Raw genomic sequence first — 17,663 nt, forward strand, 5'->3', positions numbered from 1 at the left:
TGGCCCTGCTCCAGCTCAGCCACAATGGGGAGGTTGGAAAATTGCCAGCCGAACACAGAAAAGCAAGTATCAGGGACAAATCTGATGATGAAAAATTAGTACTTTACTTTAGTCCTGGTCAATCAAAACCAATTTTCTTCAAGTATAAATCTAAGGCCCTCTGCATGGATAGGGATGTACTGTGTGCATAAGATGAATACATTTTTACATTGATAAAAAGGCAATCACATATATATATATTTTTCCAATCCTCAAACAGGCAAATATTTATCACTTGGTTCAACTGAAATCAAGCAACATATGGCTTTTGATAGTTTATATACAGTAGTCATCTGTCAATATGAAATCACCCCCATGACTTCCTCCCAGCTCCACTTTTTCTAAGTACAAGTCAGCCACAAAGAAAGATGACAGCTGGGGTAATTCTTCCATTGTATAACTATAAAAATAATTATAAAATGGCTGACCAAAATTTTATAACATTATAATTGCTGGATTGTAATTTTTTTCCTAATTACCTCCCATTTATCTTAATGCTCTCATTCTAAGATTTTTTTTAGTGCTTTCCCCTTACACCCATCCCTACCTCCTTGTATCAACGTTTTAGAAACCCCGCTGAGTTTAGATACATGTGTTCTAGTTCTGGATTCTGCACCCACATACTCAGGTATTTTCAGGCAAGAGATTTTGCCTCTTTGGGACTCAGTTTCTTCGTATGTAAAATAATGGGATTTCTAAACACCCCTTCCAGCTCTAATATGCTCCTCTAAAGCTGTAGACCATTAGCTTCCTTTCACTCACTGGGTCCTGACAATGGAAGAAGCCTTTGCCAAGCTCATGTCAGAGTAATTAATTGCACCATGAATGCTGGGGACATCAGGCCTAGCTGTCTGTACATATTTGTATAATGAGGGCAAGCTAGTGTTAATCACAGTCTTTATAATTGTTTCATTTGACAGTTTCAGAGGGTACGGAGAACTATCCATTCTTAGTTATGTTTATATGGCTAGATTGTAAGAATCTGCGGTAATAAAACGGTTCACATTTTCAGGTACTGTTTCTTTCAAGGGCAAAATATTTGTAGGTTAAAATCAAGAATAATCATCACATTCTAGGTTTTCAAAGACACCTTGGAAAGCAGATACTACAGTTTATATCCTTAAGATAGATAAAGCTTTAGGAAAGTCTTAGTGGCCAAATGCTCAAAATGGAAAACCATTTTTGGCTCAGAACTTGCAATAACTGCCCTATACCTATGTGAGGAGATACCACGTTATCAATTACTGTGTTCTTTCACAATCCTCCACACTGTTTCTCCCAGCTCTCTCTTTTCAAGCCTACAAGAGTGTTAATTGAAAACACTGTGTGAAAATGAGAAAGATGACGAGCTCCTAAAAATCCCAAGCCTAGATTTACAAGCTGTTCCCTTCACATACAGCAGCAGTAATGCCATTTCTTTATTCTGCAGGGAGTCCAGCCATCTCTTAGAAGTATGGTCTGTTCCATCTGGCTACTCACTAGAAGGACAGTAATCCTTTCCCCATTAGAGCACGGCTGAGGCTAAAGTATAATAAATTGCCTTGTACAGTTACTATTTGAGGGCTTGGACAAGAAGGATAAAGACTACTGCTTTCATCTATGCTGCCAGATGTGGCCTCATTGGATAAAGAATCATGGGTTTTATTTATTCTTGCACATGTTGCTCAAGGTCCAGACCATGTTAGAATGTTAGTATGTATATGAGTGTGCTCATGTACCTGCAAGACAAATAAATGAGGATCCAAGCCCATGACCAGCCATTCTAAGGAGCATATCCTGCTATCCACTCTTGTTTTAGCATTCATATATGGCCACTCATTGTATGGTCCAACTCCAAGATTTCCACACAGTTTATATGTCTGCAGGTATGAAACAATTGAACTGACAGCCCAAAGGGCTGTCAATTTTGTGGAATGACATACTAAAGGGTACCCTACCTCTACAGGAATTTGAGTGATGATACCTGATGACTGACCATTAGTACCACAAAGTTTATATAAGCAGATCCCTTTGGGAAATGTACTTTTTTCTCTTCTAAAAGGGTGCAACACATACTACTAGTCACTTGTTGAATATGTTTTTAAAAAGCTTATTTTCTCTTTTCTCTCTTTCTACTTATTGAGAGTTCATTTATTTTTTAATATATTTAATCAAGGCATTAACTGTTTCACTGTTTCACTGTTTCACATTAACATTTAACATACTACAGTTACTCTGATATTGAGTGATAAATGAAAAGCTTCTTACTTATAGAGTCTTGTACACATACAATGTCTCACTGACTATTGTAAATTATCATTAACTTTACAGGGGAAAGGAAGCTTAGCAATTAAGTGATATTTATTTTGTTCCATGTGTTGTTTGGAGGGTTGTTTTCTCTAAATTTCTCACTCACCCTTCAAAGCTCTTTGGGAAACTAATACCTGAGAATACAGCTCATAAGTGACAAAGCTAGAACTGAGGTCCAACCACAAAAATCACGCTCTTTCCATTAAGCCATGTGGAGGCATGCATGAAGAAAAACTATCTTGATTCAGTTTTCCAACACTATTTACTACATTTAGCAACCATGCAACAGGAATCTTAATCAAGTCTCCAACTCACTTATTCAATGTAATTCCAGGGTTTTACTAGTATTGATAAAGTCTAATGCCATCTTATTTTTGATGACACGCTGGCACGTACGAATCATGTCAGTGAGCACTCACCATTCCCTAACGATCAAGCCTGTTCACAACTTCTCGAACTGTAGCTATGAAGTTTTCACTGTCTTGGGGATTAGCTAAAATAATACTGTGCAGTCTGTTCATATAGGAGTCGATAGTGTCCACTGTAGGTGTCTCTCCACTTCCTGAAGTGAGATAAGAAGAGAAAGTAAGAAAATCCTCCCATTCAGTTCAACCATAACACAGATCAGTGATTCCACAGCAAAAGAAACTTGACTCTAATGTGGTCTGCTCCATAGAGAAGATTTTATTTTCAGAGGAGAGACTTTTAGACCTCAAAGAAATGAAATTAATCCACATTCTCTAAATAAACAGATAGGCTATATAATTGCTGTGCAGTATATAGGTGTAGTTGCATAGCACGAAAGGTTAAAGACTCTCCCAGCTCTGCTGTAACTATTTTCAAAATGAAAGAGTATATAAGAAATACTATGGGTTTCCCTGGTGGCACAGTGGTTGAGAGTCCGCCTGCTGATGTGGGGGACACGGGTTTGTGCCCCGGTCCGGGAGGATCCCACGTGCCGTGGAGCGGCTGGGCCCGTGGGCCATGGCCGCTGGGCCTGTGCGTCCGGAGCCTGTGCTCCGTGGCGGAAGAGGCCGCAGCGGTGAGAGGCCCGCGTACCCACCCAAAAAAAAGAAAAAAAGAAATACTAGTATTTATTTTCCTTTTCCTTCCCATTAAGACAATATTACAAAGCAAGAAAATATACATCAGAAAAATGCTCTGGGGGGGATGGGTGAGTTGGGGGAGGGGATCAAGAAATAAAAACTTCTAGTTATAAATTAAGTCATGGGGATGTAATGTACAGCATGGTGACTGTAGTCAATAATATTGTACTACATGTTTGACAGTTGCCAAGAAAGTATATCTTAAAAGTTCTCATCACCAGAAAAAATCTTTTTGGTAACTGTATGGTGATGCATGGTACTAGATTGTGGTGATCATTTCACAGTGTATACAGATAGTGAATCATTACGTTGTACACCTGAAACTAACACAATGTTATATGTCAATTACACCACAATTTAAAAAACAAAAAAAGAAAAGTGCTCCACTCAGGACTTTAATATTACTCAGTTTCCACTGTTCAGAATATCAAATTAAGCTTAATAGAAAGTAGACTGTATGAAAATACAACTGAAGAAAAATTTAACTGAGCAGAGAGCCTGAAATTCTGGATGATTTTAACCAATACTGAGATTCTATAACATGGCCCACAAAAACCACTGAGGAAAAGACCCCTGAGTTTACTGATTTTCCTCTGGAGGTGAGACTTCAGCCTCACCACACCAGTACCAACATGAACAGCACCTCCCCCCACCCTTGCCACTTTACAGGGCTCAGCTAGGGATGACATTACCAGGCAAGGGCATGCTGGCGAAGCTGCTTGTCAACACCTGCCGCAGGGTCTCCAGGTGCTGCTGTAAGACGGTGTTGCGGCTCCGCTCCTGGATCACGTCCACCTCCAGCTTCTCCACCGCTGTGCGCATGCTCTCCACGTGCTTTTGCAGGGCTGCGTTCCTTTCCTCAAACTCCATGTTGGATTTTCGAAGCTGACGGAGCTCTGCCTCCCGAGCTGAGGACAAAACCCCGACAAAACACAGGTAATACCAGCCTCTCTGAGGAGTCCCGATGACTCTTACAGGAAGTCCTGCTTAGCTGTCTCTAATTAGCTACCCCTCCTCATGTCCCTATTCTCATTATGGCCTTCCAGATAGCAATTTCAGCAGTAAAACGCCTGGCTCCCCAGAGTTATTTTAATTCTTAAAGCTGGTCATATTCTATACTTAAGATTGTAAGGAACAGCTGTAATTCCCAGTATTTGTTTGTTTGTTTGATTTTTTAAAGCTGTGCAATGATAAGCCTGAGGGGTTCCACAGGGGGATCCTGGGAGACTGGGCAAGCACAGCTGTGGGTCCACATCTTTACTGCAGTGGGGTCAGCTTTACTCATATTTATTTTATATTTTGGACATCCATGTAAGCTTTCATTTGTACAAAGGGTTCTAGGCTAAGAGCCTGAAAGCAATTGAATTAGTGATGTATATTTATCTCCTCTGATCCAGAGACTAAAGCAGCTTTGACAACACTGGCTCAGCTGTCCTCCACGGGTCTCTGAGTAGCTGCTTTTAATACAGAGTGAAATGGAAGCAGTTTTCTTCTTCCAGACCAGTCCCAGGGTCTGGAATATCACTACCGTTGCTTTTCAGCAATGAATTCCTCCCGACAACGTTTTGTGAGTAACACAAAACGATCCTTTGGTAATCACCTTTGCTGTGGTTCAGGAATTCCTCTGTAAATATAGGGATGTCAAAAACAGACCGTTCCTTTACCTCTGCTTCTTTCTGTGAATCAAGAGTAACAAAATAGTTAATTCTTAAACAGAAGCTAAATTAAACAGTAGTGCCTAAAGGCACAATGGTCATGTTTTCCTTAAAGAAATAGTAGGATGAGCAGGAATCAGTCTAGGTGGGGCTGTGAGGAAAATGTATTCACCTTTTCTTTGGAACCAAACTTTCATAGAGCTCAAGCAGGTCAAATATTCAGGTCTCTCAGGTGACAACTGCTGTGCAATGAGAAACCTTAAAACAAACCTACATAAACTTCCCTAATGGAGATTTTGGAAACCATTTCTTAGCTCTGTGCTTTGAATAGTCAACAGTATACAGTGGAGAAAGTGGTTGAGGTAGGAATATAGAAAGAGAATTTCTAGGTTTTTTTTCTGTTGCTTCTGTTGGTTATATACATAAAGTGCTTTTTATACATTAAGTGCTTTATATACATAAAGCACTTTATATACATGTATATACATTTATATACATTTATGTATATACACTTTATATACATAAAGTGTTCTCTGAGATAGGATTATGCAATCTAAATTTGCAGAGTGGACAATAAGAATTTTAAGCAGACATCTGCCAGCCATGAGTAATAATAATGGTATTCCACTGGGATTTCTACTTTTACTTCTACTTATTTACAAGGGCAGCCTATAGTTGGGGATCTTTTAGACTTTCTTCAGACACAGGAAAAACAAACAAACAAAACCAAAAATCCAGAAATAACTGGGCTCTAAGTATGAAAATCCCAAGGACTATGTGAGATAGAAAAGAATAATCAACCTAAAATGAATTCACCAATAAGCCATTAAAAATAAAAGTCTCACAAAACCACTGCAAAATATATTCCACAATGATCCTTGTGAATAAAGTCAATATTTCAAAATGCTTTGTCTGCAGTTTCTACAATGAATTTGAAGTTGAAAGCATTAAGAACATAAATTATAAGTGTCTTGGCAGTATTTAAAATCTTGCATAATATAAGATGGTAAAGAGAACAGTGGGAAATGAGTACTGAAGAAATTGATAGTGAAATCTGAAGATTCCAAAACCTTTATAACATAAAGAACAGTTAAAAAAATCTAGAAATCATTCCTATAGAAACACATTTAATGCCAGAGATAGAATGTATCTTTCCTACTTTTGCCACCACTAGTCTTTTATCTTTGAACACAAATATGATTTGGGGCCCAGTAGAAAGGTTAAACACTTAACAGCCTATGAGGGAATTCTGACAGCCAAGATCCTGTTTTCATACTGGTGTCTGCCTCCTTAGGGGTCAGGGCTGTGCTGTGTAAGCTGCCTGCCAATGGCATCTGATCAAGAGAGACGTCTAAGATGGAAGTCTGAAAAACAATGTATTTACCTGAAGATACTTTCACAGCACTTAATTTTTACCCTATCTTTTACCTCTTAAAGAAAGAAAGTGAAGTTTTTCAGAACAATTTAAAAACAAACAACAAGATTACCACTGAAAGCCCCAGTTTCAACATGCAAAGCTCTACCTCTAGCCAGCTCTTGGTGGATTTCAAAGAGAACTAATGTATGGACAAGAAAGGCTGGTTCCAGAAGGTATCTTAGGCATACTTCTCAGTGACTTTCTCTCTACTCTGCTGGCTTACCATATTCTTTAACTCTGTTACTATATAAGACATAACAGATATAAGCATAAGTCCATAAATGACTTAGGATAAGGCCTTATGATTTTATCATCCCATCTTGTTCAGTCTCTTAGTTAACTGCACAGGCTTATATGAGATCAGTTTACCTAGCCATAGGTCTGAATATCTGCCAGTCAGATGGGTAGGTGGGGATGCTTGGCTTCCATTACCATGGTACCGAGAGCCCTCTCCAAGGCCTAGATTCTGCTCAGATGGGTAATTCTGCTCTCTTCCCTGCCAAAGCAGTCCAAACCAAACCAGGCTAACTACATAAGGGCAGAGGACAGCACCACATAGGTGCATTAACACACTGCCTTTTGGTATAGATTCTTAGAGTGCAAAGAAAGAAACACCAAAGCAATTAAATGAAACTGTTCAGTCTCTGAGAGGCAACAGAGAATTCTACTTAACTGAAGAGTGGTCATAAAACCCATCAGCACTCTTCCATTACTGAGTACATTACTTGGCATTGGAGAGGATCCTCTTGGGGGCTCAGATATACTTAAGCTGCTCCAAGGGTCACTCAAGGGATTAAAATCATAAGGATTTCATTACCTCTTCATTGAAAGGGTCTAATTTGTTCAGGCTGAGTGTCATTTTGTCATTTCCCATAAATTAAAGGAGAAACAAAATTATTGTTTCTATCTTAGTCCTCACATGAGATTTAGACACTTTCTTGAGAGTAACACTGGCTGACTCCTGGGTCTAGCAGGCTGGCTCTTGATTTGAGAGGAGCAAGAATACTCTTCACTTTGGTTTTCATTCTATATATTGAGTGGAGGGTAAGAGAACAGAGGCCTTTTGAACTGAAACTATTTTGCTGTGATCTAGGCTCAGGGCCAGAAATTCATAGAGAGTGATATGCTTCTCTCAAGTGCCCTTTACCTTAAGGAATGCTCTTAATATTGTGTACCAGGCTTAAGTGCCCCACTGCTATGCAGAATGGCTTGAATGGCTTTCAGGTCAGCATTTCTTTGGCTCTAATATGCTCTCCAGTAACTGCCTTGGCAACAATGTCTTAGGAATCTAAGTTCCATTAGGGAATACAATAGGTTTCTTTACTACATACACACAAATCAAATTGTTTCTGTCTCAAGTGGCAACAAATTTTGCTGACATCACAGGCAACCTGGCCCATTTTAACTTGCAACGCTGTTTATTCCATATAACGTGGCAGGTGCTGCCAGGACTGCTAAATAAGATGGGGCTACAGAGGCCTGGCTTTCAGTCACAACTCTGCCTCTAATTAATTCAATAAGTGACTCTGGGAAGTTCTTTCCTGTCTCAGGCAAGTCATTTTCCTCACCGGCAAAATGAGGGGGTCAGTCGAGAGGATTTCTGAGGTCTTAGTAGTTCTGAAGTGAGCCCGAAGGCTATTTTATGGCATTTGCCATTTTATTCCTAATAGGATAAGTAAAGGGAAGTAAGCATGTTTTTAGAAACTGTGATGTTTTAGGCACTTTGCAAGGTACTTGCTCTTTTATTAACTTCCTCATAACACTGCTCAAGCCATTTTACATATATATATATATATATATATATATATATATATATATATGAATATAAATATATCTGAAGTGCCCCACAAAACCTGGGTCATCTTTAAGGTCTGATTCAGTTCCTCCTTTCCATGGGTGCTTCTGTGGCTCCTTTTGTTTTCCACTTCTAGTGTTTTCTTATTTTTCTTAACTCTTATTATACTCTAAGAGGTTATGTGTAAATATGTTTAACAATTGTCAAAGAGGTTTTTTTTTAATTGCAACTCTTTTGAAATTACCTAGTTTAGTAAGATATTATTCAATAAAAACTGATAAAGTGGGGGGCACTAATTGGGTCAACAACCTTACTAAGAGAGCTTTATCCTGATGTGGGCATACAACGGATTTATAGACCCTACTGTACACACATTTGAGAAATTACTGCTGGCTCTCCACCTACTCCCTCCTTTTCTGTGTTTCACATGAGTCTAATCTTGAAACAGGGGAATCACACAGAGACTTATTCCTTTTCATATATCATAGAAATTCATATCATACTAAATAATGTATTTAAAAAAACCTTCATTTCTCAAATCAGTAGCAGCAGCTTCTATGACTAAGTCTACTAAATCTTTTCTGATGGCAACTGTTAACTTTATGAGAAGCAAAAATGCCACATATGGTTTGGGCAGTAAAATCCATAGTGATGAAAGGAGTCAGTCATTGACTAGAAAATGTGAGCTCTAATATTTTAGATTACTGTTCATACTCTCTTTTGTAACCATTAAGGGCAGAGAAGCTATAAAGGATGCTTAATAGGGAAAAAAGGAAGTTTGGTAATTTAATGATATTGGTGGGTTGGGCACACAAAGGAAGGAGAAATAAGTAATTATATAAGTATTTGGCAATATGGAAAGCTTGCAACACTATTCAATTATGATTTAAAATATATAGTGTACATACAGTTTCTCAAGCAAAAAAAAAAATAAGATTTCATCCTAATTGAAACACAGAGATGTCATATATAACTACATTTATATAGGATTTATATGAATAATAAAATGCTAATATTTACTATGCTTCTCACTTTCTAATTCATGGATGGTAATAAATCTATTTGACTTGTGAATCTAAAAGTATTCTCTATGTTTTGAAGGTCACCAATATCAAATTAGGTATGAGAACTACAACTCCAAGATAAATACATTATTATTTTGAAGAAATGATTTCCTTGATTTAGTAAAAAACCCAATACATGCAAAAGAGTATATCAGAAAATTCTTTTTGTGTAAATATCCACTGTTATTTCAACAAATGGGTTTTGTATAGAAACAAATAAGTATTTATGGAAGAACTCTTCCATGCAAGGGCATCATGCTAGATGGGATGGGTACAATATGGAACTAGACCATGCATGCCTTCAAAGAGATTATAATCCAAGCGTGTTAATAACAGAAGCACTTGAGTAACTTTGGCACCTTAGCCAGATCAGCTAAGTGCGTAAGAGTAATATAGAGAGCTGTGAGGTTTAAAAGAAGTTGGAGGAAACAGGAAAAGCTTGAAGGAGGAAATAGAACTTGAAATAGGGTTTGATGGATGACTGGAATTTAGAGGCAAAATTGGATGATGGGAGAGGGTAACAGAAAAAATGAGTGAGGGAAAGAAAGTATTCTCGTGAAAGGAAGAATATGAGCACAGGCATGAGGCAGAAAAGGATGGGGCACCTGGAGGACAGTGAGTATTAAAGGTTTTTAAGTACATAAGATATATATGGGAAATATGGGAATTAAGGTATTTGCAAAGGGAAATAGGGGCTTAATTACAGAAAACTCTGATTGCTGAGTTTGAATGTGATTTGGTAAGCAATGAGGAGTCATTGAGCATTTTCATGCATGAAATTACCACAAATTTTATTTTCTTAGAACCATATATTAATCATAGGCTACATATATATTTAAAGCTCTCTATGCAGCAGAGCCAACACACACAGTCCTCAGTCCTATACAGGAACACAGGTCTAAATCCTATTGCTGAGACTGAACCAATGGAGGGGAAAAGGCCAGTAAACAAATATGCACCAGTGAGGAAAGTAGGCATAGTAATCAAGATAATGTCACTTGTGGTCTGTAGATGCTGTAAGTTGAATAGTTCACTTTAACTAAATGCTGGATTCCCTAAATAACAACTTTTTGAGAGTCAGAATATAGTATCTGATGATGATAAACTATGGTCAAGGTATAGCTTTTAGTTGGTCCTCATTTCTATACCTCACTCCAAATTCCAGCCATCTTCAGCATTTAAAGCCAATAAAATTCTTGGACCATAAGAAAGGACTAGAGTTAGGGGCTTTAATTCAAGGGCAGACTCATGACATAAGTGTCTGCCATATGCTAAGAGTCCTTGAGCTAAAGGCAACTAACCCAATCCTAATTACAGGATAGGAAATACTCTGCCATTCATTAAAAAACAGTCCAATAGCATTTCAAATAGCATCATTATTATATACATATATCACACACACACACACACACACACACACGCACGCACGCTATGTAGAGAGAAAGTTAATTACCTCATGATCATGAGTAGCCTGTCGGGCTGCATCTAAAAATATGATAGAATAAGAACATTAAGCTGAAAAACAAAACAAAATAACAAAACCTAAGGAAATGACTATGCTAAGCTACAAAAACTGCTGGTATATGTGGGCTCTCAAAACATATCATATTTTCTCTGATAGCTTTATTAATCAGTCAACAAAAGTTAAAGGGAACCCCATCTTACAGGTTACACAGTTAGACACAAGAGAAACAGCAGACACAGTTCTTACCTTTGAGGAGAACAGGGTGGGAGAGTGGACAGGAAATACATGCCAAAGGATGTTTGCAGAACATTACAGTTTAGCAGGCAAGATGCCCAAATGTGGAGAAGACGCAATAGCTCAGGAATGACAAGCTATTATGAGTGGGGCTTCTTTCTTTGGCAGTGTTTCCTGAAGAAGGGGAACTTTTAGCAATATTTTAAGAGTGTGATGAACAATTTTAACGGAAAACAAAAGATCCATGAAGACTGGGATCTTCTGTATCTTGTTTACCTTTGCATCCTTAATGCCTAGATGAGATCCTGATATGTAATAGGAGGTGTTCAATACATTTTTTGAATACACGCATACATGAATGAGTGAATTAAAAGGATGATTGATCACTGGAAGCTGGGAGAAATGATCACATGAAAGGCTTAGAGGTGTTACAGCAAGGTGGTTATGTAGTGTAGCAGACAGATTTGTTTAGAGGTAGAGAAATGACTAAATTGGAAATAGAAGAAAAAGCACAGACAACTAAAAGGGTCTTGGAGCACAAGCCAAATTGTTGATACTGGATATGGAAACCCAACTGAAATTTCTAAATGAGAGCAATGTGATTTTAATAAAATTCCAAGATGATGCTTGTAAGTGAATGTAGTATAATAGAGAAATGATAGAAATATATCTTTTATATTCTCACTCTAATACTTGGCTTTGTGACACTCCATCATGCAAAACAAACTACAAATACATTTGGTTCTGGTTCTGATACCTTGCCTATGAGATTTGCCTTTCTGACGGTCCTGGGTTTTCCTACTGAAAACCTTGTAGGCCTCAGTCTTCTGATACTGCTCCAGCTCCTTCATGTAACGCTCCTTATCTCTGTCTGCTTCATCAAGGTAGCGCTGGGGAAGAAATATGGAATTATTTTCAAGAAATAGGTCTTACTGACGTAAAATACCAATGAACTCTTTGAAGAAAGCAAAGGATAATTAGCACATGGAAAGAAAAGTACAAGTGGGATAAGCTTTGAGAATTAAAAAAAAAAAGTCATGTGAATAGAATAAAATATCTCTTAGTTATAAAAGAAATAGGTGATTCTAACTTTTTAGACTACTGCCTTTCTTAACTTATTGAAGACAACTTCTATTGAGGTCATTCTCATAAAAAATTCACAAGAAGATTATAGTTCTTCTACTAATCCTATAAATAGAACTACACATGGCCCTAGAGTCCTCAAGAAGACTGAACACCACATAGGCACACTTAATCTTCCCAGGGGAAAGGATGGAATATTACTTTGTTTCTTTATCCCCAACCCACTCTGAGGAGATGATCTCATACATCAATTGGCCTTTAAGAGCCAGAAGAGTGGAGATACAAGGAACATAAAAAAGAATGACCTCACCCTATGGACCTAAAATGGACTACTATGAGACAGCCTGTATCTACATGCTTTGTGCTATTAATTATTTAAACAAAGTTCATTGATCTACTAGGATAATTTTGTTTAATGCCTTGTACTTTTCATTCATCGTTAGGTTTAAGAAATAAAGTATAAAAATACTCTTCTAAATGAACACAAACGAGTTAGAAATTATGTTAAAAGCCTTGTCCTACACAAGAGCCAGATGTAGGGGTCAAATGGCCAAATCTGGGACAATTTAAGTATCAAAATACTCAAGTATAGTAATAATTTATAAACCATTGGGAAAAAAAGAAATTCATATGCCTAAGCCAATTGTAAATAAATAACAAACAGATACATAAATGGAGGGAGGAAGAGGGCTCTTGCTTAGATTAGAATGCTGAAGGGCAACTGGCAAATGTGGAGGGAGTGCTAGAGTTGGAAAATCATCATTTTGCAACCATCATGGTAAATATTAGATCAGGCAAAAGTTATTAATGAATGCTAAATCTAGGGGGAAATTTTGATATGGAACAGACTATTTGAATGTTCTTAAAATGTCTCTGCACAGACTACTTATTAATTACAAGGGAGAGTAAAAAACTTCAGTGAGTGAGCAAAATTAACATTACGAATAAAAGGAACGAGGAATGAGGAATAAAAGACATTGTGTGCCTGCATATGCGATACCCTGAGAAGGACCAACGTCCACCTATGCAGTATTCTGACCAAGAATGCATAACCTCAATCTAATCATGAGGAAACATCAGACAAATATAAAATGAGGAATGTTCTGTTGAAAGTAAACAAAAAGAAGGGGGAGGAAGAGGGAGAGACGGTATTCCTAAAAAATATCAATGTCATAAAAGACAAAGAAAGGCTGTGGAAATATCCCGGATTAAAGGAATCTAGAAATTTGACTACTAAACTCAGAGCCTGACCCCTGGACTGGAATCTGAACTGGAGGGGGAAAATGTTACAGAGGAATGATGTTAGAGGTCAACTGACAAAACTGGAATATAGATGGCAAGTTAGATAAAAGTATTGTGTTAATACAAAATTATGAGGTTGTTAACTAAACTGTGGTTAAGTGAGAGAACATGTCTATTCTTAGGAAATTCACACTGAAATATTTAAGGGTAAAGGGCTATGATGTATGTAACATATCAAATAATTCAGAAAAAAATTGTATGTGTGTGTGTGTGTGTGTGTGTGTGTGTGTGTTTGTGTGTGTGTGTGTGAGAGAGAGAGAGAGAGAGAGAGAGAGAGAGAGAGAGAGAAGAGAAACCACATGCCCAAACTTGCCCAGGAGAGTATGAGCGCATGTGCGAAAAGAGAAAATGTGTTAATGACAGGTCAATCTGGGTAAGGGTATTTGGGTGTTCTTTGTATTATTCTATGTTTGTAACTTTTTGTACATTTTTTACTTTTTGTACATTTGAAACATTATTTTCAAATAAAAATTTAAGAACAAAAACAAACATGAAAACCCTTGCCCTGCCTAACTAGTTAGTTATCACTGTTTGTTATCCCTGGAAATGACTTTTGTGTTTTTCCTTATATACTTCTGTATTGTCTGAAAAAATTTTAAACGATGAGCGTGTATTAATTTTGAAATAAAAAAATTAAAGAGAAAAGAGTAACTACTATGTACAGCTCATAATCCATTTATACATTAGAGCTAAAACAATGGATGATATACTCTGTTTTCTATTAGCTTGCTACCACAAACACAGAGCTTCAAGTTGCAACTCAATCTGATCTCTTTGAAATTTTTTGAATTCAGTTAATTCCCAAGAGTATTTTTCAATTTGGTTTTAGTTTGTTTGGAATTCTTTTTAAGGAGTGTAAGACATAAGAGAAATATAGACATATATCAGATACTGAAAATGCTGGGAACTTTCAACCCCTCCGACAATCCCTACAATCCCAACAATTTTGTGGCATTTCAACCAGTTCGTGGCTAACTTGTCTTTAATTCCTCTCAAATCTAACAAATGGATTTGTTTCAGTTCGGCAATAAGGTTAGTTTCTGTCTTGGAGGAAAGAGAATTCAAATAGTTCTTGCTTTATTTTTCATAGTAGGTTAAATTTGCCAGAACTCCAGTTTAAAAAGTTTATTAAAGCAGTAACATCTTTTTCTTAAACAAAATTCTTATGTGAATATCAGAATTTTATCAAAAGACCTTTTCTCATTTAACTCATGACTTTTCACTTAACTCGGCAGAATAAACCATGCTGATAGATTTCTTAATATTGAACTACTTTTTACAAAAATCTTATATGAACTCTCAGCATATAAAGCAAATAAAAGTGGAGCTGCTTTGGTTTGGGGGGGATCCTAGAGTCCCTCCTGCTCACGTCCCTGCAGCAGACCCTGAAAGAGTATAAAAACCACTGTGGAGAAAAGAGCTATGAAGGACCCTGCTATTCTGGTCTCCTAGGCCCATGACAAACTTGGAGAATCAACAGTCCATTCTCTTTGCTTTTCTGACAAAAGTTATTTTTGAGATATAATCAAAACCAAGCAAAGGATCAGGAATAGGAACAATTACCTGTTTTTCCTCTGGAGGAAGTTTACTCCATTCATTGCCTAACATCCTTGTAATTTCTGGAAATGGGACTTCTGGTCTTTTTGCTCGAAGCTGTTCTCGACGCTCGTTCATGAACCGAACATATCCTGTAAGGGGGGATTTAGGTGCATTGCTGTCTCGAAGAGGTTTCTTCCTCTTTCTTCCTTTGGACCAACCTCCTCGTTTACTTCTTTGCTACAAAACAAGAAAAAATAAAAAACCCAAAACCAAATTACAACAACAAAAATTTCCCCAAATAACACAATAATCAACATCAACAAACAAAACAGGATTAATAATTGCATTTTGCTACCATTAAGGCCCTGGATATTCAAAGCTCTCCAAACCTGTTATAGGGTACAAATGGCTGCAATGCAGTTTTCAAGAAGGGACCCCAGATGGTTCACCTGCAGACCTTTTTATGTACCATGCTACACAATGTTACACTAAGGGGCTATTTTAGTACTAATCCCAACAGATAAGAATGAGGGGTACCATGATCACATAAGCTCTGGCCTTCATATTCACTTAACAAATCCTGACTCCTGACAGGGGAATATTCTAAATGAGAAATGCAGCACATATACAGCACTGTGCCAGGGAAGCAGACATTGCTACAGTAGATCAGAACAAGATGCTGTCACAAGCACTGGGCAAAAGAAGAGGAGACAAGTTGTAGTACCAGGATTAAAATCATTCATGAAGGGTGTTTCTCATTGATATCATTCAAAGACCAGTTTAGTTCCCACAGCAGATAGCACTATAGATTTTAAAATTAATATCTAAGACTTAGAAAAATTTCAGCAACTATAATATATCCAAAATGAATACTAGTTCTTTGGCTTGCTTGTTTATTTCTTAAGATGTTTATTTTATAAAGGCAGAGGTCTTTATATGTTATTAGCTAAATCAAAAGACAATATCGCCCCCAAAAAAGTTTAAAGGACTGAAGTACCACTATTGTTTTACCACAGCCTTTTTCTTTGTCCTTTTAAACAGGATGCAAGGTACTTTTACTTCATAATTTTACAAATACACATAGCCTATCAGTTAATAAAGGTTTATGGATATAAGCATTTTTATTTCAGAGAAGAGAAAGATAAGCCAAATGGGACAAAAATATCTAAATATTAATTACCATACTGCACTCCTCCAAGTATATATAAAATGGTACAATAATTCAGCATTGGGCAAATGGTGTATTTGGTATCAGTTTTTTTGTTTTTCTTTTTGGTTTTGTTTTGTAAACCTAGTAACATTTAACATTAAAGCTACTAAGGATTTAAGATGTTTAAGAAGCCTTAAGCATTCGTCATAATCTTTAAGAATGCCAACATAAAAAGAATAAGCTCTTTCAAAATAAGAACAAAGACAAAAGTCAATGGTGGTACCCTTTTATAGCTAAAAACAAAAAAAGAGTACCTTAAAACATAGACAATGTCATCAGTCATTTGTGAGGAACACTGAAAGTCCAACAAGGGAATGATGGCCCAGGTCCATACAGAACCTTTGTGTGAATTAGAAAAAGATGCCCCCTATGGGACAATGAATGACTTGGTAAGTCGTGTGAACCCTTTGGGCACATATGACTCCATGCTGCAGGGTTTGGTGAGCAGAGTGTGGTCTTGAGTAAGGGCATGTGGACTCCTTGTTAATTACTTTAAAAAAAAAATTTATTTATTTTATTTATTTATTTTTGGCTGTGTTGGGTCTTCACTGCTGCATGTGGGCTTTCTCTAGTTGTGGCGAGTGGGGGCTACTCTTTGTTGTGGTGCGCAGGCTTCTCTTGTTGCAGAGCACGGGCTCTAGGTGCGCGGGCTCAGTGGTTGTGGCTCGCAGGCTCTAGAGCACAGACTCAGTAGTTAGATAGCCCGTGGCTCACGGGCTTAGTTGCAGCATGAGGGATCTTCTCAGAGCAGGGCTCGAACCCATGTCCCCTGCATTGGCAGGTGGATTCTTAACCACTGCACCACCAGGGAAGCCCTAATTACTTATTTAATTAAATCATGCAACTCATTCAGTAAGCATTTGTTGAGCGTCTAATCTGATGCAGGTATAAATTTTCTAGGAAGGGGAAAAAGAAGAGTCTACTTGTCTCTGTATCATTAAAACCATTAATATGGTTCTATGTGAAACAAGAAATATAAAACAGAATATTCTGCAGAATGTAAGGAGGCCAGAGGATGAACACCTCGGTCAACTCCCTTGCTGGCTGCTTCTTCAGAAGCCTCAGAGACCAGTAACAGGAGGAGCTGCTTCAGCTTACCTCATCTTCGTGCCTCTGTTCATTGCCTTCTCCTGTATTTGAAGACTCATTCTGAAGCAACTGACCTTGGGAGAGATCCTCAACAAATTCTGGATTATTTGTGGATGATGAGGCTCCACTACTATATGGAACCTCTGGGTGGGTTATCCTGAAGAATGATAGGCAGAGTGGAAAAGTTCAGTGTCAACAGCATCAAAAACTCCTACTTACCAAGGTTCAAGACAAATTTCACTGCCAGCAAAATCACATGCCAGCCCTTGAATTAATTCCCCCACCTCATTCTGTATAAATGTAAACAATGTCTCCATAGCAATTACAGAGCATTTTAAAAAAGGTTTCAGTGCTTGATTGGATCAGGTCAGTTCCA

General features: G+C 37.6%; 1 protein-coding gene across 2 annotated transcripts in view; it reads right to left on the bottom strand.

Annotated features, from left to right (window-relative positions):
* HMG20A (high mobility group 20A) overlaps positions 1–17,663 on the bottom strand; it is a 67,829-nt gene that overhangs the window by 1,790 nt on the left and 48,376 nt on the right. For both annotated transcript variants that reach the window (XM_060154687.1, XM_060154697.1), the window contains 7 exons: positions 17,297–17,444; positions 15,013–15,225; positions 11,822–11,954; positions 10,819–10,850; positions 5,035–5,110; positions 4,127–4,342; positions 2,748–2,890 (listed from right to left, as the gene is read on the bottom strand). In XM_060154687.1, the coding sequence (XP_060010670.1) occupies positions 2,754–2,890; positions 4,127–4,342; positions 5,035–5,110; positions 10,819–10,850; positions 11,822–11,954; positions 15,013–15,225; positions 17,297–17,444 (955 nt within the window). In that variant the 3' untranslated portion in view covers positions 2,748–2,753. The remainder of the gene's footprint in view (positions 1–2,747; positions 2,891–4,126; positions 4,343–5,034; positions 5,111–10,818; positions 10,851–11,821; positions 11,955–15,012; positions 15,226–17,296; positions 17,445–17,663) is intronic.

The sequence above is a fragment of the Lagenorhynchus albirostris genome, chromosome 1 (genome assembly GCF_949774975.1).
Source record: "Lagenorhynchus albirostris chromosome 1, mLagAlb1.1, whole genome shotgun sequence".
NCBI classification, from domain to species: domain Eukaryota; kingdom Metazoa; phylum Chordata; class Mammalia; order Artiodactyla; family Delphinidae; genus Lagenorhynchus; species Lagenorhynchus albirostris.